At 36.6% G+C, this 24,512-nt stretch overlaps 1 protein-coding gene across 2 annotated transcripts in view; it reads left to right on the top strand.

The window, feature by feature from the left end:
• ascc3.L (activating signal cointegrator 1 complex subunit 3 L homeolog) overlaps window positions 1-24,512 on the top strand; it is a 327,995-nt gene that overhangs the window by 237,921 nt on the left and 65,562 nt on the right. For both annotated transcript variants that reach the window (XM_041563009.1, XM_018263366.2), the window contains exons 22-34: window positions 1,196-1,350; window positions 6,892-6,990; window positions 7,379-7,547; window positions 8,367-8,587; window positions 9,777-9,862; window positions 10,029-10,195; window positions 10,282-10,427; window positions 11,548-11,668; window positions 13,968-14,110; window positions 21,439-21,576; window positions 21,835-21,955; window positions 22,433-22,565; window positions 23,596-23,721. In XM_041563009.1, coding sequence (XP_041418943.1) covers window positions 1,196-1,350; window positions 6,892-6,990; window positions 7,379-7,547; window positions 8,367-8,587; window positions 9,777-9,862; window positions 10,029-10,195; window positions 10,282-10,427; window positions 11,548-11,668; window positions 13,968-14,110; window positions 21,439-21,576; window positions 21,835-21,955; window positions 22,433-22,565; window positions 23,596-23,721 — 1,825 coding nt within the window. The remainder of the gene's footprint in view (window positions 1-1,195; window positions 1,351-6,891; window positions 6,991-7,378; window positions 7,548-8,366; window positions 8,588-9,776; window positions 9,863-10,028; window positions 10,196-10,281; window positions 10,428-11,547; window positions 11,669-13,967; window positions 14,111-21,438; window positions 21,577-21,834; window positions 21,956-22,432; window positions 22,566-23,595; window positions 23,722-24,512) is intronic.

A 24,512-nucleotide genomic window follows, 5' to 3' on the forward strand; every position in this document is an offset into this window, starting at 1 on the left:
ACTGATTCATTAATTCTATTGCTTCATTATACATTTTACAAAGGGATGACTACGTTTTACCTGCAACTTACTAGCTGCTTTCAAAGTAAAACTCCCAGACTTGGCTGCCCTTTTATTAGACACCAGTGGGATCACCTGACCTGTAGGACTGGCCAGATATGGGATGACTTTGATGTAGTTGGCCAGCTTAAATATATTGCAATATATGGACAAACAATCCCTGTTTTGTTTAAAGGGTAAGGCATTTTTCAGTAGCAGTATGCACAAAATGTCTCTGTCTTAAATATATTGATAATGGGTTGAGTGCAGAGGACTCTTGCAATTGTCTTTATGTATTTTGTGGTCACGGCCTCGTTGCACCCCCCCGCCTAATGGTTTTAAAAACTAGTGGTGAGCACAACTTTCCCTTGTTTGATATATATATATATATATATATATATATATATATATATATATATATATATATATATATATATATATATATATATATATATACACAGTATATATATATATATATATATATATATATATATATAATTTTTTTTTTTTCAATAATCACTAGCAATAATAGATCCTTTAACCGTACATTAAAAAAGTGTTAGGCATACTATGTTTGTTATATAAACATATCGTTTGCATGAAGAGAGAGCATTTTTCTTAGAGTATTCTAACCAGGAAACATTTCATTCAGGATCAGATATATGTGTACAAAGAAGAATTTCCTAGTTTACCTTGTCATTTGCTTCGCACTTGAAGACTCATAGCCAGTGAAGTAGTTATATTAAAACCATCTAATCACTCATCTCTTTTCATTTAAATTCCCAATTGGTTGCATATTATATAAATAGAGAATAATGTGGAATGTGTACGCTTGGAAATATATTTTCAATCTGCATATAGCACAGATGTAGAAATAATTCAATAGTAGTAGTTATTTTTAACCTTGACGTGTCTAAATCAATGTGTGGGTGAACACTTATTATGCGTAGCTGCTAATGCAAAAACTTTGCTGTACTAATTCAAGTTAAGTATTACAAAACATTCAAACATGAGAGGTCGAGAGAGTCAATCATTTATACACAACACTGCAAAACAAGCAAGCTGTAATACGCTCATCTAAAAGCTGCTTTACAAGTCTGATTGCATTATTGTTCCTGTATATGCAAACGTTTTTTAACCTAATGTACCTTTTTAGGTCACATGCTGCATCATGTGAACATCGGGCTAAAGGTCAAACAATGCGTCCATCAAATTCCATCCATTACAATGGAAGCCACAATCCAACCAATTACCCGAACAGTCCTCCGAGTTCGATTGAACATCAATCCTGACTTTAAATGGAGCGATCAGGTATCATGTGTTGGACTTGTCCTGCAATGCCAATAATTTATGAACAGTGTTTGTCAGATTGTAGACAGTGGAATGGCAGTATTGTGCATAATGGCTTGAGCAGGCACTGCAAGATAAGCCACTGCCTAATAATGCGATGTCTGTATGTGATATGTTGCACATAATTCAACTAGCTCCGCTATAGGTTATTTCCGAAAACCTGCACATTTTATTCCTCAAACACTGTTATGGGTTTCATTTTCAATCATATATAAAGTATTTTAACTGAAAATAAGCCATACCATTTTTCTTGCATTGCTTTTCATATTTTGTCATTTTAATGCATTACTTGAAGATATTGCTATTCATAGCGAAACAACATTTATATAATAAAAGGATAGGATTTATAACTTCAGGATTTACATTCTGTATGCTACACTTAAGCCATTTTCAGGCTATTTACAATATTTGTCTTGTAGAAATGACTCTATTCTTAAAGAGCAAGTATGACTGTGAGAAAATTAACCAAATTATATGTATGTTTAATAATTATTTGATGAATTATTTCTATTATCATTCTAAATTAGTGTGCTGCGACAACCTTATGCTAGCTCGTTTTGTCCTAAACTTGATACCAACTGATAACACCTTGTGTGATTGAATTTTCTATCAGGGTCTAAATCAGCCTGCTGCCTGACCAAATATAGGCATGTATGGCCAGATATAGACAATAGAAATTAATCAGTCTGCCAAAAGGAAGTGAAGATGAGTATATTGTTTACAACCCAGACTATAAGCCCCTACATTTTTCAAACCTCAGATTTAAACTGCAAGTCTCTATTGTTTATGCCTCATTTAGACTGCAAGCTCCTGTATTGTTCAAACATCTCAGATGATTCAGACTGTAAGCCCCTGCATTTTTCAAACCTCAGATTTAAACAGTAAATCCCTGTATTGTTCACACCTCAGATTCATATATAAACTCCTACATTTTTTATACCTCATATTTAGACTTTAAACCCCTGTATTGTTCAAACTTCATATTAAGACTGTAAACCCCTGCACTGTGCACCTGTTCGCACCTCAAACAGACAGGCAGGTGTTTTGTCACTTTACAATGCGGGTTGGTCTTAGCGTTGACCCTATGTTGTTTGGTATGCTTCTACCATTAATGTAGATGTGCTCTAGTTCTAGTAATAACATAGGTTTGCTTAAAGTAAGTGTGGTTTAAAAAACTAGGAGTGGCTTCCATTATTGGCTCCCTACCATGTAGTCCTGAAAAATATTGTACCTCTGTACCACAGAAGTTGGATAGCATTGATCCAGGTGGTCGACCTGAATGAAAGTGTGGTTCAAAGGTTGCCATGAGCATTCAGGTTGGTCAGATAATGTAGGGGTACGGCTTGTGTACCAACAATGGATATTTTGCACCAGGTCTGCAACACATAGCAACCTAGTGATTAACTTTGATCATCCAGCTGCAGGTAAAATGCTGAAAATTAAAATTTGATTTGTTGACATAGGCTATAGCACTAGTGCAAATGTTTTGTTAGTAAATCAGTAGGGATGGGCGAATTTTTTGCCTTGTTTCGCCGGAAAAATGACGCCCATAGTCGTGTATGGCGGCGTGCGTCAAAATAAAAAGACGCACGTAAAAAAAAAAATGTTTTTAACAAAACGGGTCAAATTCGCCCATCCCTATAAATGAGCCCCACCAATTCCAGCAAGAGGGAGTGATTTGAAATGCTGAAGTACTTAAGCATGACTGACATGGTTTGCGGGAGGAAAAACATATTTGTTTGAGTGCATGTATTGATAAATCATTTTTATTTTGGATGAGAAAATTTCAAGACAAACATATTAAAGGAGAAGGACAGCTACTGAAGCTGTTTATTGCCAATAGATTAGCCACAATAGTGCAAGCTATAACACTATATTTATTCTGCAGAATGCTTTACCATACCTGAGTAAACAGCTCTAGAAACTCTGTTTGTTTAGGATAGCAGCTGCCATATTAGCTTGGTGTGACATCACTTCCTGCCTGAGTCTCTCCCTGCTCACTCATAGTTCTGGGCTCAGATTACAGCAGGGAGGGGGGGGGGGGAAATAGGGGTAAAGGGATAGAGGAGCAAACTGAGCATGCTCAAGCCAAGCCCTGAAGGTTTAAGCTGAAAACAGGAAGTTTGATACAGAAGCCCATGTGTACACAATAGAAGGAAAGAAATGCTGTTTTTCTTTTGACAGAGGACTCAGAGTAGCTGATAAAGCTTACTTAATTTTCGCCTTTCCTTTAAGTGAATACCATGTACAGTACATTCAGCATCCAGTAAATTTAGAGGGGGGCATGCATGATTATTATAACTGGATTTACTCTTTTCTGTTAAAACAAAGATATCAATAAATAACAGTAGACCTGAATATGGCATTGCAATCCATTTTACGTTTGCCATGGGTGAATCTTTCCGAAGATATTTTTTTCAGTTGGCTTTTAGATGGGACCTGATTACTGTGAGGATCTGTGTTGGCAGTTTGTGGTGGCTTTGTATCTCTGAAGAGTACATTTATAAAACTGTTTGGAATTACCTTAAGTGCTCCAATGAAAAACCTGGTAGAGCTCCTCTTCCACCGTCTCCCAAAAACCATTAGGCAAGTTTACCAAATGTGGATAAAGGAGTCTCCCTCCCTACAGTCTTGGAAGCAATTAGTTGAGACCACCTGTCTATTATCTTGTATGTATGACTATGAAGATTTTCATTCATCCAGGTCATGGTATATCTAGTATAGGTCAATCTAAAAACAACTGGACTTGCTGAGTAATCAATGAAAACGTTTCACTACTCATCCGAGCAGCGTCTTCAGTTCAACTGACTGGTGTGGGAAGTTCTCGGCATATCCCTGTGTTTTTCAAACCTAGCAACACACTGAGACAAAAACTGGTACACCCAAAGGATCCAACACCAAAAGAAAAACAAAGCAATGTGGTATACAGAGTCCAGTGTAGCGAGGAGTGCACAGATCTATACATTGGCAAGACAAAACAACTGCTCACCAAGCGAATGGCTCAGCATAGGAGGGCGAACTCTACAGGGCAAAACTCAGCTGTCTTTCTACACCTAAAAGACAAGGGACACTCCTTTGAAGATAGCAAGGTCCAAATCTTGGATAAAGAAGACCGCTGGTTTGAACGAGGCGTGAAAGAGGCGACTCATGTTAAGGTGGAGAAACCATCCCTGAACAGAGGCGGGGGCCTTTGACACCACCTGTCTGCTACATACAATGCTGTTCTAACATCTGTACCCCGGCGGTTTCAGAACACTTTACACATCCATTCATGCAACTCTCACAAGTAACACCTGTTTCTAGGAGTTGCATGACTCATTGGATAATCCTATCACAGTAACTACACAGAATCAACACCTCTGTGAATTTCTTCAGATGTCACCTCTTTGAAGAGTTACAATGTGCCATTGTGATTGGATTAGTGGAAGAGTTTATATGCCGAGAATTTCCCACACCAGTTCAGTTGAACTGAAGAAGATGCTGGGATGTGTAGTGAACTGTCTTCATTGATTACTCAGCAAGTCCAGTTGTTTTTAGATTTACCTATACTAGATATCTTGTATGTACTATCTTTGGTGGTTGCACATACAGATGTTCTCTGTGCTCTCCCAAATAAACTTTTACCATTAATAGACTTATCTATGTCTTCATCCCATTTACTCTTGTAAGTGTACCACAACTGTGTTGTATATCAAAAAGGCAACATATGTGCCAGAGAGTTTGCCTAATTATCCAAGAGAGCATCTCCTGGTCATTCCTTACCCCCTCCATATCTTGGACTTCTCAAAGTGCTTAATCTGCAGTAGATGGTCTCATTACATTACCATATGTGGGCAGCCAGCCAAATATGTAAATTGTTGAGATGGTGACAGATTCAAATCTGTATAAATCTCTAAATTAGCCAGGAATGCTACAATCCTTTATATATTCTAAGGCTCTGATGTAGAGCATATATTCTATATCCTTTTTATACACAGAACAGCATAAGCATATTTTATTTACATATCTAGTGAATGAATTGCACTAACCAATAGGAAAAGTGTAGTTTGTATCATAACAAAATATGTATATATCGTGTTAGGGGAGTATTGAAAAAATAACCATCTTTAATGCCTGCTGCTGAATTTAACCTCAGGGTCACAACACAGACTTGACAATCTGGCGAATAGTGTAGACTGAACAAGATGATTTCATTCAGTCATCCACTAGGTAATGACCTCATATTGTCCATAGGGTCATCACTTTGCTGTGTGATCACCCCCAGCAGTTCTTTTATGCTACATTTCCTTCCCTTTAATTGGATTGCCAACCACAAGGCAAACATTTGTGTTCTTCTCTGTTTATTCTAAAGCACTTGTTTTACATTTATAAGACAGTGCTTAATATTTCATCAGTATCTGTATGCTTGTATGCTACTTTGGTTACACTGGTGTCACTGTTGCTAAGAAATGCTAGAAACCATGATTTATGTTTTCTGAAATAATCTTCATTTATCGTAACATAGGCCACGCAATAAATGACTGAAATGAAATGTTGTTGAATAGGAACTAGCTGCCAATGAATCTAATATTTTCTATATCAGATCATGCTTGTACATTTATTTTTCATTTGTAGTACAAAGAATTGCCATTACTGATACTATGTAATATTTCTTTATTTCACTTTCTATTGTTTTTTTTTTATATTTTAACTGTAACGTAATGTTCAAGGCTAAGAAATTAAGTGTGCATTACAAGTAATTGTGTAAGAATCAACTGTGCAACAGGTCTGCTCGTCCTTCTGCTCTCTAATGGTGCACAATACATCTTTTCTAACAGAGTCATAAAATAAGTACTGCTTTTAAAAGATTGGTTAGGATGAACTTAAAGGGTTTTGTCTTGGGAAAACACATTTTTATCAAAACGCATCCATTAATAGTGCTGCTTTAGCAGAATTCTGCACTGAAATCCATTTTTCAAATGAGCAGATTTTTCTATATTTAATATTGAAATCTGCCATGGGACTAGACATATTGTCAGTTTCCAAGGTGCCCCCAGTCATGTGGCTTGTGCTCACATAAACTTTAGTCACGCTTTACTGCTGCACTGCAAGTCAGAGTGAAATCACCTCCTCCCCCCAGCAATCCATCAGTAGAACAATCGGTAATCACAGCTTCCCAACACAAGATAACAGGTAATTTGTACATGTGAGAATATCACTTAGTAGTACAAATCCAATTCCCACTGAGACTCCTGCAGTTACATTGATTTGGGGAAACAATAGCTTAATTGAAAGCAGTGCCGTCATGAAGTGCTGGCTCTTTCTGAAAGCACAGGATCAAGCACAATTACCTGAGATGGCTGCCTACACACCAATATTACGACTAAAAAAAATACACCTTTATTCAGGAATAAAATGTTATATTGTAGAGTTAAATATTTGCAGTGTAAACAGTGAAATACAAACTATGGCAAAAAAAATCATGACAGAATCCCTTTAATTATGAATTTATTTTGTTGTTAGGTACATGGAACTGTTGGGGAGCCTTGGTGGATTTGGGTTGAGGATCCAACTAATGATCACATCTATCATTCAGAATATTTTCTTCTCCAAAAGAAACAGGTATATCTGCCACAAAAATGTGTTTGCAAAGTACAGTATATCCTTAAAAGTGTTGTTTTCATTTTGAAATTTTATGTTGTATTGCACTGAATTTTTAAAAAATGAACACTCTGTCTAAGGCCAAATGATAGAACTTGTTTTTTTCAGGTTTTATTTCAGACCCCAAGTATATGATACACTGACTGTGTTAGTGTATTTTCTGTGCTAAGTGGGTACATGAATAGGAGTCTTTAATTCACTTGCTCATAGAAACGATTTTCAAACTGAGAAATTGCCATCCACAATAAAGCATGTGAATTTATTTGTTTTAAACCTGGGTAGATGAGTGTTCTATCTACATACTCTATATATTGTGTTTACATGTATATGTGTTACATTTTTTTACCAGGTTGTCACCAAAGAACCCCAATTGTTGGTGTTTACAATTCCAATCTTTGAGCCCTTACCTTCTCAATACTATATTCGAGCGGTTTCAGACAGATGGTTAGGAGCTGAAGCAGTCTGCATCATTAATTTTCAACATTTAATTTTGCCGGAGAGACATCCTCCACACACTGGTAAACCTTTGTTTTTTGCTGCAACAGATTGCTTGGTTTATAACTGTCCTCCTGTGTAAGAGATTTCCCAGCATATGGAGAGAGATGCCAACATAAAGAGCTCTGTATCTGATTTCAGCCTTAAACGCTGTCTGTTGGTAACCGAAAATTCGAATAAAGATTGGCCATGGATTTAGAACTTTCACTGGTTCCTTGCTGTATTCTTATATTGGATAGAGATAACAACATGCATACAACACAGCAACAGTACAATACATTTGTTATTTTTTTTTTTTTCTTAGTGGACACCTAGAACAGGCATATGTAGGATTTGGCATTTCAAGGTATTGTTTAAGTCTAACCTGGCTTTAGTAGTTTTGCAAAAGCTGGAGAATATGTATGCACAGTATTGTAAATCTATGCTAAGGTATCTATCAGTAAGTGTACCCGAAGATTTCCGAGGTTTCCCTTCTTTTGCCGGCTCACAATAAAACTCGCCCCCCTCCGAGTGTAATAGCAGACTTCCTTTAATTTGTGTGGAGTCAGTGCTGCTTATTTCCCTAATAATGCAGCACTGACTCCACACAATTTAAAGGAAGTCTGTTATTTTTATAAATACCTACAGTTATCTTGTATGTAGGTGTTTGTGTTATGTTAAGTGGCAAATACTGTATGTAATTTTAGTGAGTAATAGATCTGTTCAGTAACAGTAAGTTTCATTGTAGCACTTAGACAACTTGCCCATCTCAAGTGCCCTATTGTAATTCATGATCATGTAAGGTATTAAAAAAGTATAAAAATGTTGCAAGGTTTTCTAAAGCTTTTTTATTTCTATTTTAGAATTGCTGGACCTTCAGCCTTTGCCGACCACAGCCCTGGGTCATGGCCATTATGAAGCTCTCTACAAATTTACACACTTTAACCCAGTTCAGACTCAGATCTTTCACACACTCTATCACACAGACTCCAATGTTCTTCTTGGGGCACCCACAGGCTCTGGGAAGACTGTAGCTGCTGAGCTGGCCATTTTCCGGGTCTTCAATAAGTATCCAACATCCAAGGTGTGCAATTGTGTTAATCCATGAAAATATGTATTGTTCTCTCCATGAAAAAGCTATATTACTGTTATTATTACTATTATAGGGAAATGTTAATGCTATATACTTGTGAATCCAATGCACATATGCACAGAAAGAAAGACAGGACAGCATGTTCTAGTTATATTACAGCTTCTTAAAAGAAAATATCTGTACATGGTAGGGATTCACCGAATCCAGGATTCGGTTCGGGATTCGGCCATTTTCAGCAGGATTTGTATTCGGCCGAATCCTTCTGCCCAGCCGAACCAAATCCGAATCCTAATTTGCATATGTAAATTAGAGGCGGGGAGGGAAATCACGTGACTTTTTGTCACAAAACAAGGAAGTAAAAAATGTTTTCCCCTTACCACCCCTAATTTGTATAGACCCGGATTCGGTTCGGGATTCGGTCTAATCTTTTGCAAAGGATTCGGGGGTTCGGCCGAATGCAAAAAAGTGGATTCGGTGCATCCCTAGTACAAGGTAAAAGTGCATAATAGTGTGTAAATTATATAAAGGGATCGAAGAAAATGGAAAGTGAAATTATTTTTGTCTAACAAAGATTTTAATATATGGATTCTGCAAAACCTGAGTGAGGTTGACAATAAAGATTCATATCAGTGGCTTAACTATAGAGGAAGCAGACCCTGCAGTCACGGGGAACTGGATTGTGGGGTCTGCTTTCTCTATAGCGAATTAGAAAACCCCCTCCTCTCTAGCCACTCTCTTACCGGCGAGGAAGGGGACACAATTCGGGGCGAGTTATGGGGGGAGTTGAGGTGGGCCTAGGGTGCAGTTGGGGCAGGCCTTGAGGGGAGTCGGGATGGGAAGTGAGTAGAAGGATGGGGAAAGGAGTGCGCTGGGGCCCCTCTGAAGGTTTTTTTTGCAGGGGGCCTGGCACACTTTAGTTACACCATTGATTCATATAATTTGTGGGATGCAAAATTGTGTATCTCTAAAACTTGCTTTATTTATGATATGAATATGATAGGGTTTCTTTAGCTCAGGGTGCAATTCTGGTTGAATATTTTAACGAAAGCATATATAATGTATAATTTTAGGTTTAAATCTAAATCAGAAAAATAGAGCAATTTCACATAATGTAGTTATTAATGACTTGTGCACCTAAAATGAAAGAAAACATTTTTAGCATGCTGTTGATCTGTTACAGGCTGTATACATTGCTCCTCTCAAGGCCTTGGTACGAGAGAGAATAGAAGACTGGAAAGTAAGAATTGAAGAAAAACTTGGTAAAAAGTAAGTCCCTTTGTAATTAAATAGAACTGTTAACCTATGTTGTTATGATACTACAAAGTTAGGAACTATGGGAAGAAATTAAATTCAATTATGTACTATGCTGTACAGAGTACTGAACTCTCCTGACCTGAAGTAAAACAGTATGAATGATTTTTCCCATAATCAGGGTTGTGGAGCTGACTGGTGATGTTACCCCTGATATGAGAGCCATTGCTGAAGCTGACTTAATTGTTACTACCCCAGAGAAGTGGGACGGAGTCAGTAGAAGTTGGCAAAACAGAAGCTACGTTCAGAAAGTTTCCATCCTCATTATTGATGAAATCCATTTGCTTGGTAAGTCTATCTGATTTGCCAGTGACACACGTTATTTATTTGGTTTTTCTGACTGTAACTGATATTTTTTATGATTATTCCATTAGGGGATGAGAGAGGACCTGTGCTAGAGGTGATAGTATCTCGTACAAACTTCATTTCATCACATACTGAGAAAACTGTGCGGGTAGTTGGTTTGTCAACTGCTCTAGCTAATGCTCGAGACCTAGCAGATTGGCTGGGAATTAGTCAGGTAAGAAATTTCCTGTCAAATAATAGAAGTTCAGGGTGCCTGCAGCTTTCGTGGTTTTGTTGAATACACAGCACCTATTGAAAGTTTGCTACTCTGTGGCATGCTGGTAACTATTTGTGCAGATCTATTTCTATATGTGTGTGTGTGCACTGGTTTATTTTTACAGAGAAAAAAAAGTATATGTATAATAAAATTTTGAATTATTTGGAAAATACTTTTGCATTAACAATAATGGTAAATGAGCTGACCCTGCCGTATACCATAAAATCCAGCAGCACTCCGATAAGTGATTCAAATATTTATTCGTGCCACTAGCCAAGCGACGTTTCGGGCTATTCCAGCCCTTTATCAAGCTGGACCCTGCCGGTACTACTGGTCAGGTGAATACCGATCAGATATGCTCTCTGATAACCATTGACCCTTTGGTGGACCTGCAACGTATAATACTCATTATTTTTAAGTAAAAGGTATCATCCAGCATTTTGCCATTCACGCATGAGCTAGACATTTTGCAGCCGGCAAAATGCTGCTGTACAATTACATTTAAATTAAGTTGATATTGTTACTGGTCCTTTTACCTCGCTATAACTTGTCTGTAAAGTTCTGCTACACAAGTGACTTTATGTCTCACAATATAGTTTTTGGGCAAAGCCATAAGGCTGTTATTTTGAAGTGGTCTGCTTCTGTTTCTCATTTTGCATGCCATTTCACTTTTTATTGATTTAAATGTGCTAAAAATATATTGGCGGCTTCCCAGCTAGTGGAATTAGTTTGAAACATGGATACCATACAGCGTGTCATAGCCCAGCAACCAAACTATTCTTTGATACGAAAACATGATTACATGTCATTGCCATATTTTTCCATAGCAGTTGAGACTCCACATCTACCAAATTTTAATGAATAATTATAAGGATCCTTTCTTTAAGGATAGTTTAGCATAACTTTGTTAAAATGCAGGTATATGGTAGTGTATTGTTCCTAGATCTCTGCCTCAGTGTTTATGTCTAAAATGCTTATCTTAGTTATTATGTGGAGTGTTTCATTTTCAAATATCGGTTTACAAATAGAGAGACGCACAGATGTATGATTGATGTCATTTACTTTTTATTGGTTTTAGATGGGACTGTTTAATTTCCGTCCTTCGGTTCGGCCAGTTCCTTTGGAAGTTCACATTCAGGGTTTCCCTGGCCAACATTACTGCCCACGAATGGCTAGTATGAACAAACCTTCATTTCAAGGTAAGCACAAACTTGTTACAAAAAAATGGATATGATACATACCAGTTCAAGCTGCATTACATCCTTGACAGGAGTTAAACCCAGTTATAAAAATGTGCATAATGAAAATACATTTCATTCAGCTTCATGGTCCAATGATTTAATCACTAATGATTCATAGAAACATGACAGCTAGCACACCGTGCCACATATTAATAGAGGTGCTTGAATGGCTAGGTGGAACATTTTTTCTTTTCATAGTTTTTGCATTGTTTGCCTTCTTCTTCTGACCCTTTCCAGATTTCACATGGGGATCACTGAACCCATCAAAAAATAAATGCTCTATAAGCCTACAAATGTATTGCTATTATTTTAGAAAAGCAAGAAAACACCGGCACAGCATGGTTTGCTTCTAGCAGGGAAACCCCTTGCTCATTTATTGCGGATGCAACGTTTCGGGGCGTAACCCCTTTGTCTATTATTTTGCTATTATTTTAGTCCTTTTTTTATTCAGTCACTTTCCTATTAATATTCCAGCATCTCAATCAAATAAAGGCATGTTGCTAGGGTAATTTGGGCCCTAGCAACCAGATTGCTGAATTGCACACTGGAGAGCTAATGAATAACAAGCTAAATAACGTATCATTTATAATTATATTGTTTATGTAGAGTGTATTTATGACATCATACAGAGCCATTTCCAAAAGCTGAATTTACATCATCATCTGCAATTCTTTTTTAAATTACTTTTCAGCTCTTCTAATTATCTCTGATGGAGAACAAAAGTATTGATGGGAGTGCTAAGACAATCTTGACAATTGAAATGACTGATGACTGCTACTGAAATGCTATGTAATAATCACTAATGACCAATAAATCAGGATTTTGCTTTATAATCACACCTGTTACTGAGGGAACAGGAATCCATTAGGTTGTCTGTTTCCAGATAGTGCAGTTCTGTGTGTGGATATAATGGTGATGTATTTCAGCTGTTTCCACGGGCTGATTTGCAGCAGAAAATTGCAATATCCCATTATTCAAACACTGCTACAGGAGTGTTAATCTTTTGTCTCAATATAACGCTTTCTCAGTAGGGCTAATGTAAGTTAGTTGCTAAATATTATGCCTTATTTATTTAAACTAAATTACAACATTTGTATTTCCATGTAACAATGATTATATTTCAAGAAATATTTTTATGTTATAGAGAGCATAATAAAAGCATAGGGGTACACAGTTTAGCTTTGCTTATTCCATTAATAGTGTCCGTGTTGGTTCTGACCTGGTAAGTATCTGCATGGCATTTGTGTTCTCCCATATTACATGAGTTTCCTCCTGGTGTTATGAGTTTTATTCCACAGTCCCAAAGCATACCGGTTGCTAATGAAATAAACTGTAGTGTATGTTTCCTCATGTATCATGGAACTGGGGATGAGGACATTTATGCACACGTTACTGGCCTTTACTGAAATAAGGTGACTTGACCCTGCATATATAAATCTCTATTAGAAGCAATTTCTATTGGGTTTTAAATCTTATTTTTTTTGTCTTAAAGTATATGCTGCAAGTAGGGAATCCAAAGGGTTAATTCCCTCCCCCCCACTTCATGGGAAGTCCCATTGACAACTATGCCATGTGGGAGAGGGGTTTTACCCATTTCATAGTTTAATGGGAAAGATCATGTGGCTCTCCCACTTTGGTCTCTACCTAGTACCAGGGATGGATTTGCTGGGAGCTGGAAGCAATGATAAGGGCTCTGTATAAAGATTACTACCCTAAGGAGTTATGCAACTTAGGTAAACACAGTACAAAGCACAGTAAGGAATTGTGGGTCAGACAGTCCAGATTATCAAGAGCAGCATACATTCCAGCAAGCAGAAATAGGGTGAATTTAGCACCTATATCGCCGCTATATTTATATCCTTCCACTGGAGGGGATCTAATTCACTAAGGTAGATCTCTTACAAGGTATTCCTTCACACCCTTACAGTAATGGTGATTTGTTGTTCTTGAGAAGCATCATTGCTACTTTTAATAAATCATAAGTATGTTTAAGAATCACTTGCACCCAATCAATTCTGCCACTAACTTGCATGGGCCCAGCTGAGGAAGGCAGTCAAAATGGAACACTGATCTACTTTCAGCAGCTGAGGTTTTGAAGGGAAGCCATTTGAGCAGTGCTTGGTTGTGCTAGTTAAATTACAAGAAGCTATATATTTTCAGAATATTTTATTTATGAACTAACTGCATTTATGGTTTATTATGGTGGAATTGTTGAAATGTGTTCAAATTTAAGAAAACGATTGTCTTCTCTCTGCAGCCATTAGAAGCCATTCACCTGCAAAGCCAGTCCTTATCTTTGTGTCATCCAGGCGTCAGACTCGACTAACTGCCTTAGATCTGATTGCATTTTTGGCAACTGAAAATGACCCTAAGCAGTGGTTAAATATGGATGAAAGAGAGGTAAAATCACTCATTATCACTCCTTATACTTTGCAATATGCACTAGTTGACACACTGTTAACTCATGAGAGGGCATTGTGGGTGGTGGAAATTTGGGAAGGGATCGCTGTGACTGATTTGTGCCGAGTGTGTTTGGTAGAAATTTTTTGTAGGTTACTACAATGGATTAGGCCAGTGCTGTCCAACTTCTATGGAATTTTTCTGGTCTACATGGTGGAGGCACAATAATGGAAGCCAGTGTTAGCCACTCCCCTTTTAGACCACACCCACTTTAAACCACATCCATGTTACCACAAGACCATGTCCACATTAATAGCACAACAAAAAACCAAATGGTTGGTGCTTACTGCATGGGTGTCACTCATGTGAAAAAGTTAAGTTAATATTAAAGAAGTACTGACACCAGAAATTAAACCATTTTTACTTCTATCATAGTATTGACTTTGTTTGCTGCTTATAATTTTGCCATAAAGTATTTGCTCAAACCTTTTACATTGCCCATCTAACTCCCCATGCTCATCTATGAAGGGGCTGCCATATTTGTGCAGCAGGAGTCCATTAGCATTAGAAACTTTAACGGACAGGCTGAGATGGGACAGTCAGGTTGGCAAAACTGTCTGGTTTAGAAACTTCAACAAACAATTATTTACACAAACAAACCTCTCAGCAAAAAATTATCAACATGACCTATTGGTAACTTTCAATGTACATTCATATTTTAAAAAGTAGTTTTTTATCATCAGTATCACTTTAAGATATACCCTTAAATCCATATGCCGCCTCTGCCCTGTGGCTATTCCAAATGCTAACAAACCCCCGGAACAAATATCAGGCTTATGCTTCACAGGCAGAGAAGGGCACACACAAGCAGAGTATGGCACACACAGGGAGCATAGGGAAGGCAGTGTATGGCACACACAGAGTATGGCACACCCAAGGACAATAGGGCAGGCAAAGATTGGCACACCCAGGGAGCATAGGGCATGCAGAGTATGGCACACAGGGAACATATGGCAGGCCGTGTATGGCACATACAGGGAACATAGGGAAGGCAGAGTATGGCACACCAGGGAGCATGGGGCAGACAGAGTATGGCACATACAACGAGAATGGAGCAGGTAAAGTAGGGCACACACATGGAGCATAGGGAAGGCAGAGTATGGCACACACAGGGTTCAAAGAACAAGCAAAGTATGGCACACACAGCATGCAAAGAGCAGGCAAAGTATGGTGCACACAGGTAGCATAGGGCAGGCAGAGTATGGCACACACAGGGAGCATATGGAAGGCAGAAGAGATCAGGAGACAGGGAACCCTATCAGGACCACTCTAAGATGTACTACATACAGTGACACAGTGCTGGTCCCCCTTTAGCATTTTGAATAAGGTGTGAACAGTGTGGGCAGTTTCAGTCTGGGTCTCAGGTGTGAACAGTACAGGGCGTTAGGCTGTGAACAATAGAGGTGTCACAAGTGTGAACAATGCAGGGGGGGATTACATGTGTGAACAATACAGGGGATTACAGTGTAAATGTGAGGTTTAAACAATGCAGGGGCCATTTAATCTCTGTACTGATACCTTTTAAAGTTTACACATTGTAAGTAGACACAACAGGTAGACTGTCATGTGGAGGGCCACACAACGGGGGCTGCAATTGGACAGCCCTAGATTAGGCTTTTCAGTTTTGTCCCTTCTACTTTACCGTTGTTTGAACAGCTATTTGTCCACAAAATAATCAGTTTCTTTTGAATATATGTATGCTTTATATTGATTGTAAACATAGTCACAATGTAATTGGTGACGGGTGCTTTGCAGAACACATAATTTTATCTTTCACTTACTAAGCTGGTTTCTAACAATAAATTTGGCAAACACCAAGTCATTCCCCATTAGTTAATAACAAACTATTTGTTAAGAAATCTTTCTTGTTACTCCCATAAGTGTTGTTGCTTTTAAGTCTTTTGTAATAAGCTTGGCACAAATGCAGTTCCTATAATGTTTGTTTCCTTTTTAACTTATGATTCGACTTTATTAATAGGCTTTTAGAGTAGCTTATTCTGGCACTAGCATATCAGCAGGGAGAAAAAATAATGCAATCGGTAGGTGATGTGCTGAATGTTTTATCTTGCCAGTTATTGCATGTTTCATTTGTCTTATAACTAAATAAAGAAAGCAGCAAGAAATCCTCAGTTAGGAGTCTTAAAAATTTGCTGCAAATGAGACACCAAATGTAGCAATGCACTTTTAAAATAAACTTGCCGCTATTCAAATATAGTTCTTGATTGTATTGGCTATAAAGACCCTGCATAATTGTATTTTTAAGCATTGCCATTAACCATACAAATCACTGTATGTCACTGTTCCCTCTAATGATGTATTCGGGCAGCTTGCTTAACATATTAGTTTGCTTTTACTGCCGCGTTTGTTTTAAACAGTTAGCATAGCGCACCATTATGTCTTTTCTCAAGGGATGTCTACTTTTATGGCACAAAAGTGCGTCATAAACAAATGAACACTTAATTATCAGAGAGAAGTTTTTACTTCATTTAACATCTGTAGCAGATGTGCTGGCTGTAAATCTCTGTCTAATAGACTTCATAATTTTAACGCTAATGTTTCTTGGCTCACCCTCTTTTCACTGGGCATTTGCAGGGGCATTATTCAGTAGCATATGGTCCGAGTCTGATGTGCCTTAAAATGCAAACAATAATAATTAGGGCATGTAAGCCAGAGTTTCTAGAAAGAAACACAAGAATAAAACATGGGATTTTGGCATCTTGAATCAATATATCACACTCAAAGGGACATAATTGGGCTGCACAATCTGTTAGCTCATTCTTGTCCAATCTGGTCTTGTCTTTTATTTTGGAGCCAGCATTGTCATCATCTTTCTGAATTATACCCTGGCTAGAATGTTTTTCAGATGGAAGGTAATGTATCTCTTCAAATGGAATCCCATCTTTCTACAAAAGCTTTTTAACACCCATAAATTTAACTTGCCAAAACGTAGGTACCATAACCTTGCTTAAACGGTTCAACACTTTACCAAGGCTCGAAGAACAAGGATTTCTCTTCCATCGTCCTTTGAAGAAGATTAGGTTTGTCATGAAAGAGATTTTATTTCTTCGTATCATGAGAAGAAAGGGAAATCCCTTTGTAGTGTTTTTTTTCCCTTCCAGCCAGTATACAATAAAATATGCATTTGACATCCATCACAAATGTGTGTTCAGTTATGAAAGTTTTGATAACAGATTAATGAAAGTTAAAGAAGAAAAATACTGTAAAGTAGAAGATAACAGCTATTTATTATACCAAACCACATAATGATTGTGATCTCTTTGATGGAGTCTTAAAATGTTTCACTCAAAATACAGAAATGATTTGAATTATCTCTGTTTTAGCACACGCGATAATATAGTGGAAAATGTACCCCTGACTGTAATTTAGAAAGATATAAGTCACCAAGGAGGAAAAGTGACCTTTTACAGGTCTTGGAACTCTGAGGTAACGTGTAATATCTTTATAAATTTATTAGGGGGTACATTATTCATTATAATCTACATTTCTGAGGGGTCTGTCAAGAACCTGTAATTTCCATCTCTCGCACAATGCACAACTATTAATTCCTTATTTTGGATCCCCACATTTACGTATTGCATGTTGAGTTGCAGGATAGTGCCCTGTGGATGAGGGGGCAAGGGACATGGGAGAGAGTGTTCTGGGATCCCTGCAGGTGTGGATGTGTTTCCTGTCTGTATGGATCTGTGTAACACGATGGGGATAGTTACTCCATACTCTTCTGTTTTCTTCTTTAGGGTGTGAGTGTGGAGGCTTATGTTTTGGTGGCTTTGTGGGTCCTGTTACTATAAGTGCTATACTTCTATTGGTTCCCCTCCTCTCCCCTTGTCAACTGTTCCCTCTTATGCTGGTTAATGTTTGGGTGGATGGGGTCATGCTATTGATTCTGGTGTGCAGGATTGCACAGAAAGCTCCTTAAGTTTTGCACTGTAGACAGTAAGTCTAGAGGCAGAAGCAAGCATGCAACCAACATGATTAGTTGAGCATGGGATAAGCATTAGATTGAGAGGTTCTTGAAGAGGTGGCCAGTCCTGTGGCACAAGTTAAAGTAGAGGAAGGCTGTGGTAGTGGACAGAAAAAGCTTGGCTGATGACACTAGGTAAGACATATCTGTTTTAGTTATAAACAGCACCTTATAACGTAGGAGCATGCCATTCATAAACATATAATTTACAGTTTGTGCCATAGGGAAACGGCCAAACTGTAGAACATATACCTACTGGCGTATTTGATAACATGAACATAGTTACAAGGGTTGAATTTGAACATTGTATTTTACATCTCATTTCATTTGTAAAATACCAAACTAAAAGAAAGAAGTATTAAAGGACTACATTATAGCCTGTTTTTGGGTCAGGTTTTTAGCCATATACATTTAAAGCAATGCTAATACCATATATAAACTTTTTTTTTTCATCAAAACAAAGCACTTTTGGCAATACAACTACAAGCTTGCAGAAACCTTAGTCTAAATTGAGGTGGGTAATAAAACTATTTATATTCGATAAAGCATTTATACAATTTTTGCTGCTGCTTTGGCCAGTGCAAGAGAGAGTCCCCCTCCCCCCAGTGATTAAGGCTCACTTTTCCATTTAACACAACCTAGATAGTGAAATTGGTTTAATTTTGTTGTTAAGTGCAGACAATAGCAAAAACCATATTTCTAAATTAAAACAATACGCAATAAAAAACATGTCATAAGGCCTCTTTATTTGTATACTTTATATCAATTTGTGCATTTTTTCATTACAATCAGTTATTTGTGTTTTTTGTCCACTGTTTTTTTTTTTTTTAAAAACTGAATTAACATTAACAGTTTTCTGCTCAATGTATAGTCTTTGCACTGAATCAAAATATTTCAGCATTTTATTGGATTACAGGTGTTTTTTTCATATGGTAGTACACTGAATATAAATATCGGAAACTGTCTTTTATTTTTATATTGTATTCTGAGTTCTGTATATATTGTGGGTAAAAACATTTATTAGGTGTATTGCATATAATAGAAGGTAGAGGGAGTTACCGTTTTACAGCATAAAAAAGACATCAGACAATGGAGAAAATTCTACTGAAACTCTAGAGAGCTGTAAGCTTTGAAATTTGTGCCAACGGGTAAAGCAGTGTTGTTTGCTGAAGTGATTTATGTGAAAGTCAGCAAGGGAGGTCAGCAAGAAGTGACCAGAGCTTCCTGCTGCTAGCTTGTCAGAATATTAGTGCACACTTCTGCTAAAGGTTCTCTCCTTTTTCTCAGCTAAATTACTTTGCTTAGCAGGATATGACTAACTGAACCACAGGCCACTGCACTTATACTGGGTTGCAGAACAAGAAAAACATTGTAATCACTAATTTGTTAGTAGCAACATCAATTCAGTGCGACAAGGTTTTACTTTTCCAAAAATATAGAATGTGCAAAACTGGATAATGAAAAATAAATAGCATTTTGAAAGTAGGAAATTCCCATAAAAAGGTAAAGCAATGCAATAAAATTAAGGTAAAATAAACAAATGTATGTCATTTTATCCTCTAAATTTGCAGTTGCGGGTTTAGATCCTTTAAGCACTGGTAAGGCATAACTACAGCTCGCATCAAAAAGTATAAATAAAACATTTGTACTTCACATATTTCTCATGCAATTTCATAGAAGAGGTCTGCACTTCGATTGCATTTTAAGGGCCAGATTTATTAACGGTCGAATAGTAAATTAAAATTTGAATTTTCAAATGTTTTTTTTTTTGTGTCAAAATTCACACATTTGAAAATTTTAATCTCCCAATTCGAATGTAGATTTGAATGTGAGATTTATTACACCTTGACCATGGAAACAGTTCTAATTTGAATATTTGCCACCTAAAACCTGCCGAGTTCATTTACAAGTCCATGGCAGAGGTCGATTGAACTATTCTGCCTTCCTGACATTCATGGTTTTTTTTTCGGATGGAGAATTAAATTTGATTTGAATTTTCTGGTCTGGAATATTAGACATTTCATTTTTTTTTGTAAATAACCTTCCATTCGCGTTGTGAATATATTCAAATTTATTAGTAAAAAAATTCACATACATTCGAAATTCAACCTTTGATAAATCTGGCCATTACTGTTGATAATTAGCAGAAATTTAGCATGATTTTATTTTTATTATGAAGCCACAAGTGGTCGATAGATCACTGGAAAAAATTCTAGGAAATATTAATTTCTATTTCTGTCTAACGCTATGTGATATATTGATGAAATAGTAAACACAAAATTCACCAAATTTCACTGCAAACACATATAAATAGGGCTGTGGCATTTCGTAGCACAGGCTTTTTTATAGTGCTAATGGCATAAAAAAACTGGTTTCTCGAATGCCAACTTATTTAAGAAAAAAAATATTTGCAGGAACAAGTCACCATCGACTAAAATCACATTTTGACTTCTATTAAACCTAGCTTTTACTTGAAAAGTATTTTCTGGCAACTTTTCTCAGCATTTTGCTTAATACAGACTATTAAAACTTTCAAAGAACTTTCTCAAGTAAATTTGTGGGGTTTTTTTCTACATGTTTTTTTGAAACCTATGTAAAAACGCAAACTTGATTTTTGATAAATATGCCCCTTCGTAAATGTTCTTTCTTTTTAAAAAGGATTTCTGGTTTCTCAGTACTTGATCCCAACTAAGACACAATTAATCCATGGAGGCAATACAATCCTATTGGGGATATTTAATGCTTAAATTATTTTAAGTAGACTTGGGTATGGAGATCCAAGTAAAGGTCCCTTATTTGAAATACCCCAGTTCTCGAGCATTCTGGATAACAGGTTCCTTATCCTTACTAAATATTCCACTCATTCAGTCTATACATATGTAGGCAGGTAAATAAGTAATCCCACAATACCCCTCATATTGTACATCGATTATTTTTTGGGCCCTTTTCAAACAAAAACCTTACGCAGTGCTTTACATTAATTTATAATGCACTTAAAGGTCTTTTGAAAGACTAATAGGTCTTTCACTTCATTCAGCATATGTTTTAAAGATCTCTATTACGCTCATTACGTTTTAATTTCTGAATCATTGACCCTAAAGCTGGTAATGCAGGTTTTCCACCCACTATCCTGTATAGAATATTTGTAGAGTTTTCATTATGCCAAATATTAATACAAATATATGCCTCTATCTATATATATATATATATATGTGGTGGCCAATTGAGGATGGATGGTACAGTCTTATAGTAACAACTCTCAAACTATTTTTCTCTTCTTTTATAGATGAATGATATTATTGCAACATTAAAGGATTCCAATCTGAAACTGACTCTTGCATTTGGCATTGGAATGCATCATGCAGGCTTGCATGAACGGGATCGACGGACAGTGGAAGAGTTGTTTGTCAACTGCAAAATACAAGTAAGCTTGCTAAGGTTGAGAGTCCTGGTAAATTCTAGTTATGTCAGTGCTCCTGCTAAAATAACTGTGGATGCCCCCATCTTTCCTGCCATTCCTATAAGACATTTATATATTTAAATTTTTATATATATATATATATATATATATATATATATATATATATATATATATATATATATATATATATATATATATATATATATATATATTATTATTATTTTTTTTTCCCCCTTACTTAAGTTTCTGCATATTTTCTAGGTCCTTATTGCCACTAGCACACTGGCTTGGGGTGTGAATTTTCCAGCCCATTTAGTAATTGTGAAAGGAACTGAATTCTACGATGGAAAGACAAAACGATATGTGGATTATCCCATTACAGGTATGCTTCTTAAATGAAAATCACTTTAATACTTTTCGTTTTACCCGCAACATGAGTTATTTGAGACTATTTGTAAAACATAAAAAATGAATCTTTAAACCAACAAAATGGTATTATTTAAATACATTTGACAATTAGTATACCTGTGCATCTCTATGCAGCAGTATGCACTTTCATTCATTTGCTTGATTACTCAGTGATGTCTTTCCCTCAGCATCATCTTAGCCACTAATTTCTGCAATAAATTATTCTCTCATTCTCTCTCATAATGGACAAATAGGAAAGCCCTGCATTTATATATATATTGTGCCTTAAACATAATTAGATGGTAATTGCTCAACAAGTGTGACTGGGTCAATATCCGTTATGTTTATTAGCTAACTATTCTTTGTTGCTTAAACTTAATTTAAAAGAGATACATTTAAATATTTACACAACTGATTAAAGTATTGTGGACTTGTTTGCCTCCCATATTAGATGTGCTTCAAATGATGGGTCGTGCTGGTAGACCTCAGTTTGATGACCAGGGAAAAGCTGTGATCTTAGTCCATGATATAAAAAAAGATTTTTACAAGAAATTCCTGTATGAACCATTCCCAGTTGAGTCAAGGTCAGTTAAAAAAGCATATTTGTGCAATGAAAATATTATTTTCTTTTTACTTATTTTTCTGTTTTTTTATCTTTCCCATCCCCTGCTATAATTTGACATGTAAGTCACTGTCTGGTTTCATAAACTCTATAGAAAGAATTGAAGGTATACATTTTTTTAGTTTTTTTTTTAAATTAAGGTATGAATGCACTGAATCCAGGATTCGGTTTGGCATTTGGCCAGGGTTCTGTCTTTTTCAGCAGGATTCGGCCGAATCTTTGTGCCCAGCTGAACCGAATCCTTAAAATCATGTGACTTGTCTTCACAAAACAAGTACATGAAAAGATTTTTAGGCGTGCAGCGCAAATTCTTTCATGGAGCATTCGGGGGTTAAGCTGAATCCAAAATAGTGGCTTTGGTGCATCATCTTAATGATGTTTTCTCATAAATATAGGTTATTTGTGTAGTTACTGCAACTAAATAGTTGTTAGGACAGCAAAAAAGTCCAGCATGTTACTGATTAGGGGAAGGGGAAATTAAAAGAATTAAAGCAAATTTTATAGATAATTCTGGGAATTATCTTAGATCTTTTGGCATAGTTTTTGTGAATATGCGCTGTAGGAATGTGTCTCTGTCTGTAAATATCTAATCTCTGGAGGAGAGGGAGAGATCCAGTAAAGCAGCGTAGAGCCAGATGCAGGCATAATTCACAAAAGTTTTTATTTATACATTATAAGTAGGTATCAATAGAAACGGTTGCATCTTTAAAACTAAATGCTACTTGCAGAACGTTTTTCTGTGTCTTAACATCGTTCTGATCTTTTAGCTTAGCACAGCATACGTTTTACATGATTAATTCCCACATTCAATTTATGTATCACTCAAAGTTTCCAAGACCCCAAGCTATGCTAATGACAGCTTCTAGATGTAAATCCATGTAGGTATGGATACCAACTAATGTTATATGTTTTATACATGCATACTTGTTTAAACATACTTCATACACATCTGGTTATAAACTGAACTGATATCCTTCAATCTGATTGTGTAGTTTGTTGGAAGTATTGTCCGACCATCTAAATGCAGAGATTGCAGCCGGAACCATTACATCAAAGCAAGACGCAATGGACTATATTACATGGACATACTTCTTCCGTCGACTCATGATGAACCCAAGGTGAGACAGCTAATAATATATTATTATAGCTATTCATAACATTAATCAGTAATAAAACATGAATTATTGCATGTTTTGTACACAGTATGTACTTTTGGGGTTTCTTGTCCTGTCTCCTCTCTATCGGTTTACTAGAATATCATTATCTTTGAAGGATAATGAAGACTGTTTTGCTACTAAAGTAGTACAGCTTTGCCAAGGTCATCCACATTGCAATTGCATTAACTGTTTTGATTATATAAAGGGATAGGGTTATGTGATCTATTATCCAGAATGCTGGGAACCTGGGGTTTACCAAATAAGGGATCTTTCTGTAATATGGATCTCCATACTTTGTCTGCTAAAAAATCACATAAATATTAAAGGGGTTGTTCACCATTGAGATAACTTTTAGTATGATGTAGAGAGTGGTATTCTGAGACAACTTGAAATAGGTTTTCATTTTTATTATTTAAGGTTTTTGAGTTTAGCTTTTTCTTCTGCAGCTCTTCAATTTGCATCTTAACCAATGTCATAACTAGGGTCCAAATTACCCTAGCAACCATGCATTGATTTGAATAAGAGACTGGAATATGAATGGGAGAGGGCCAGAATAGTAGGGTCAGTAATAAAAAGTAACAATACATTTGTAGCCTTACAGAGCATTTGTTTTTTAGAAGGGAGTCAGTGACGCCCATTTGAAAGTTGCAAAGAGTCAGAAGAAAAAGGCAAATAACGATAAAAATAAAAAATAGAATTGGCCGCTATATAACATAATAAAAGTTACCTTAAAGGTGAACCACCCTTTTAAG

Source organism: Xenopus laevis, chromosome 5L (assembly GCF_017654675.1).
Source record: "Xenopus laevis strain J_2021 chromosome 5L, Xenopus_laevis_v10.1, whole genome shotgun sequence".
Taxonomy (NCBI): domain Eukaryota; kingdom Metazoa; phylum Chordata; class Amphibia; order Anura; family Pipidae; genus Xenopus; species Xenopus laevis.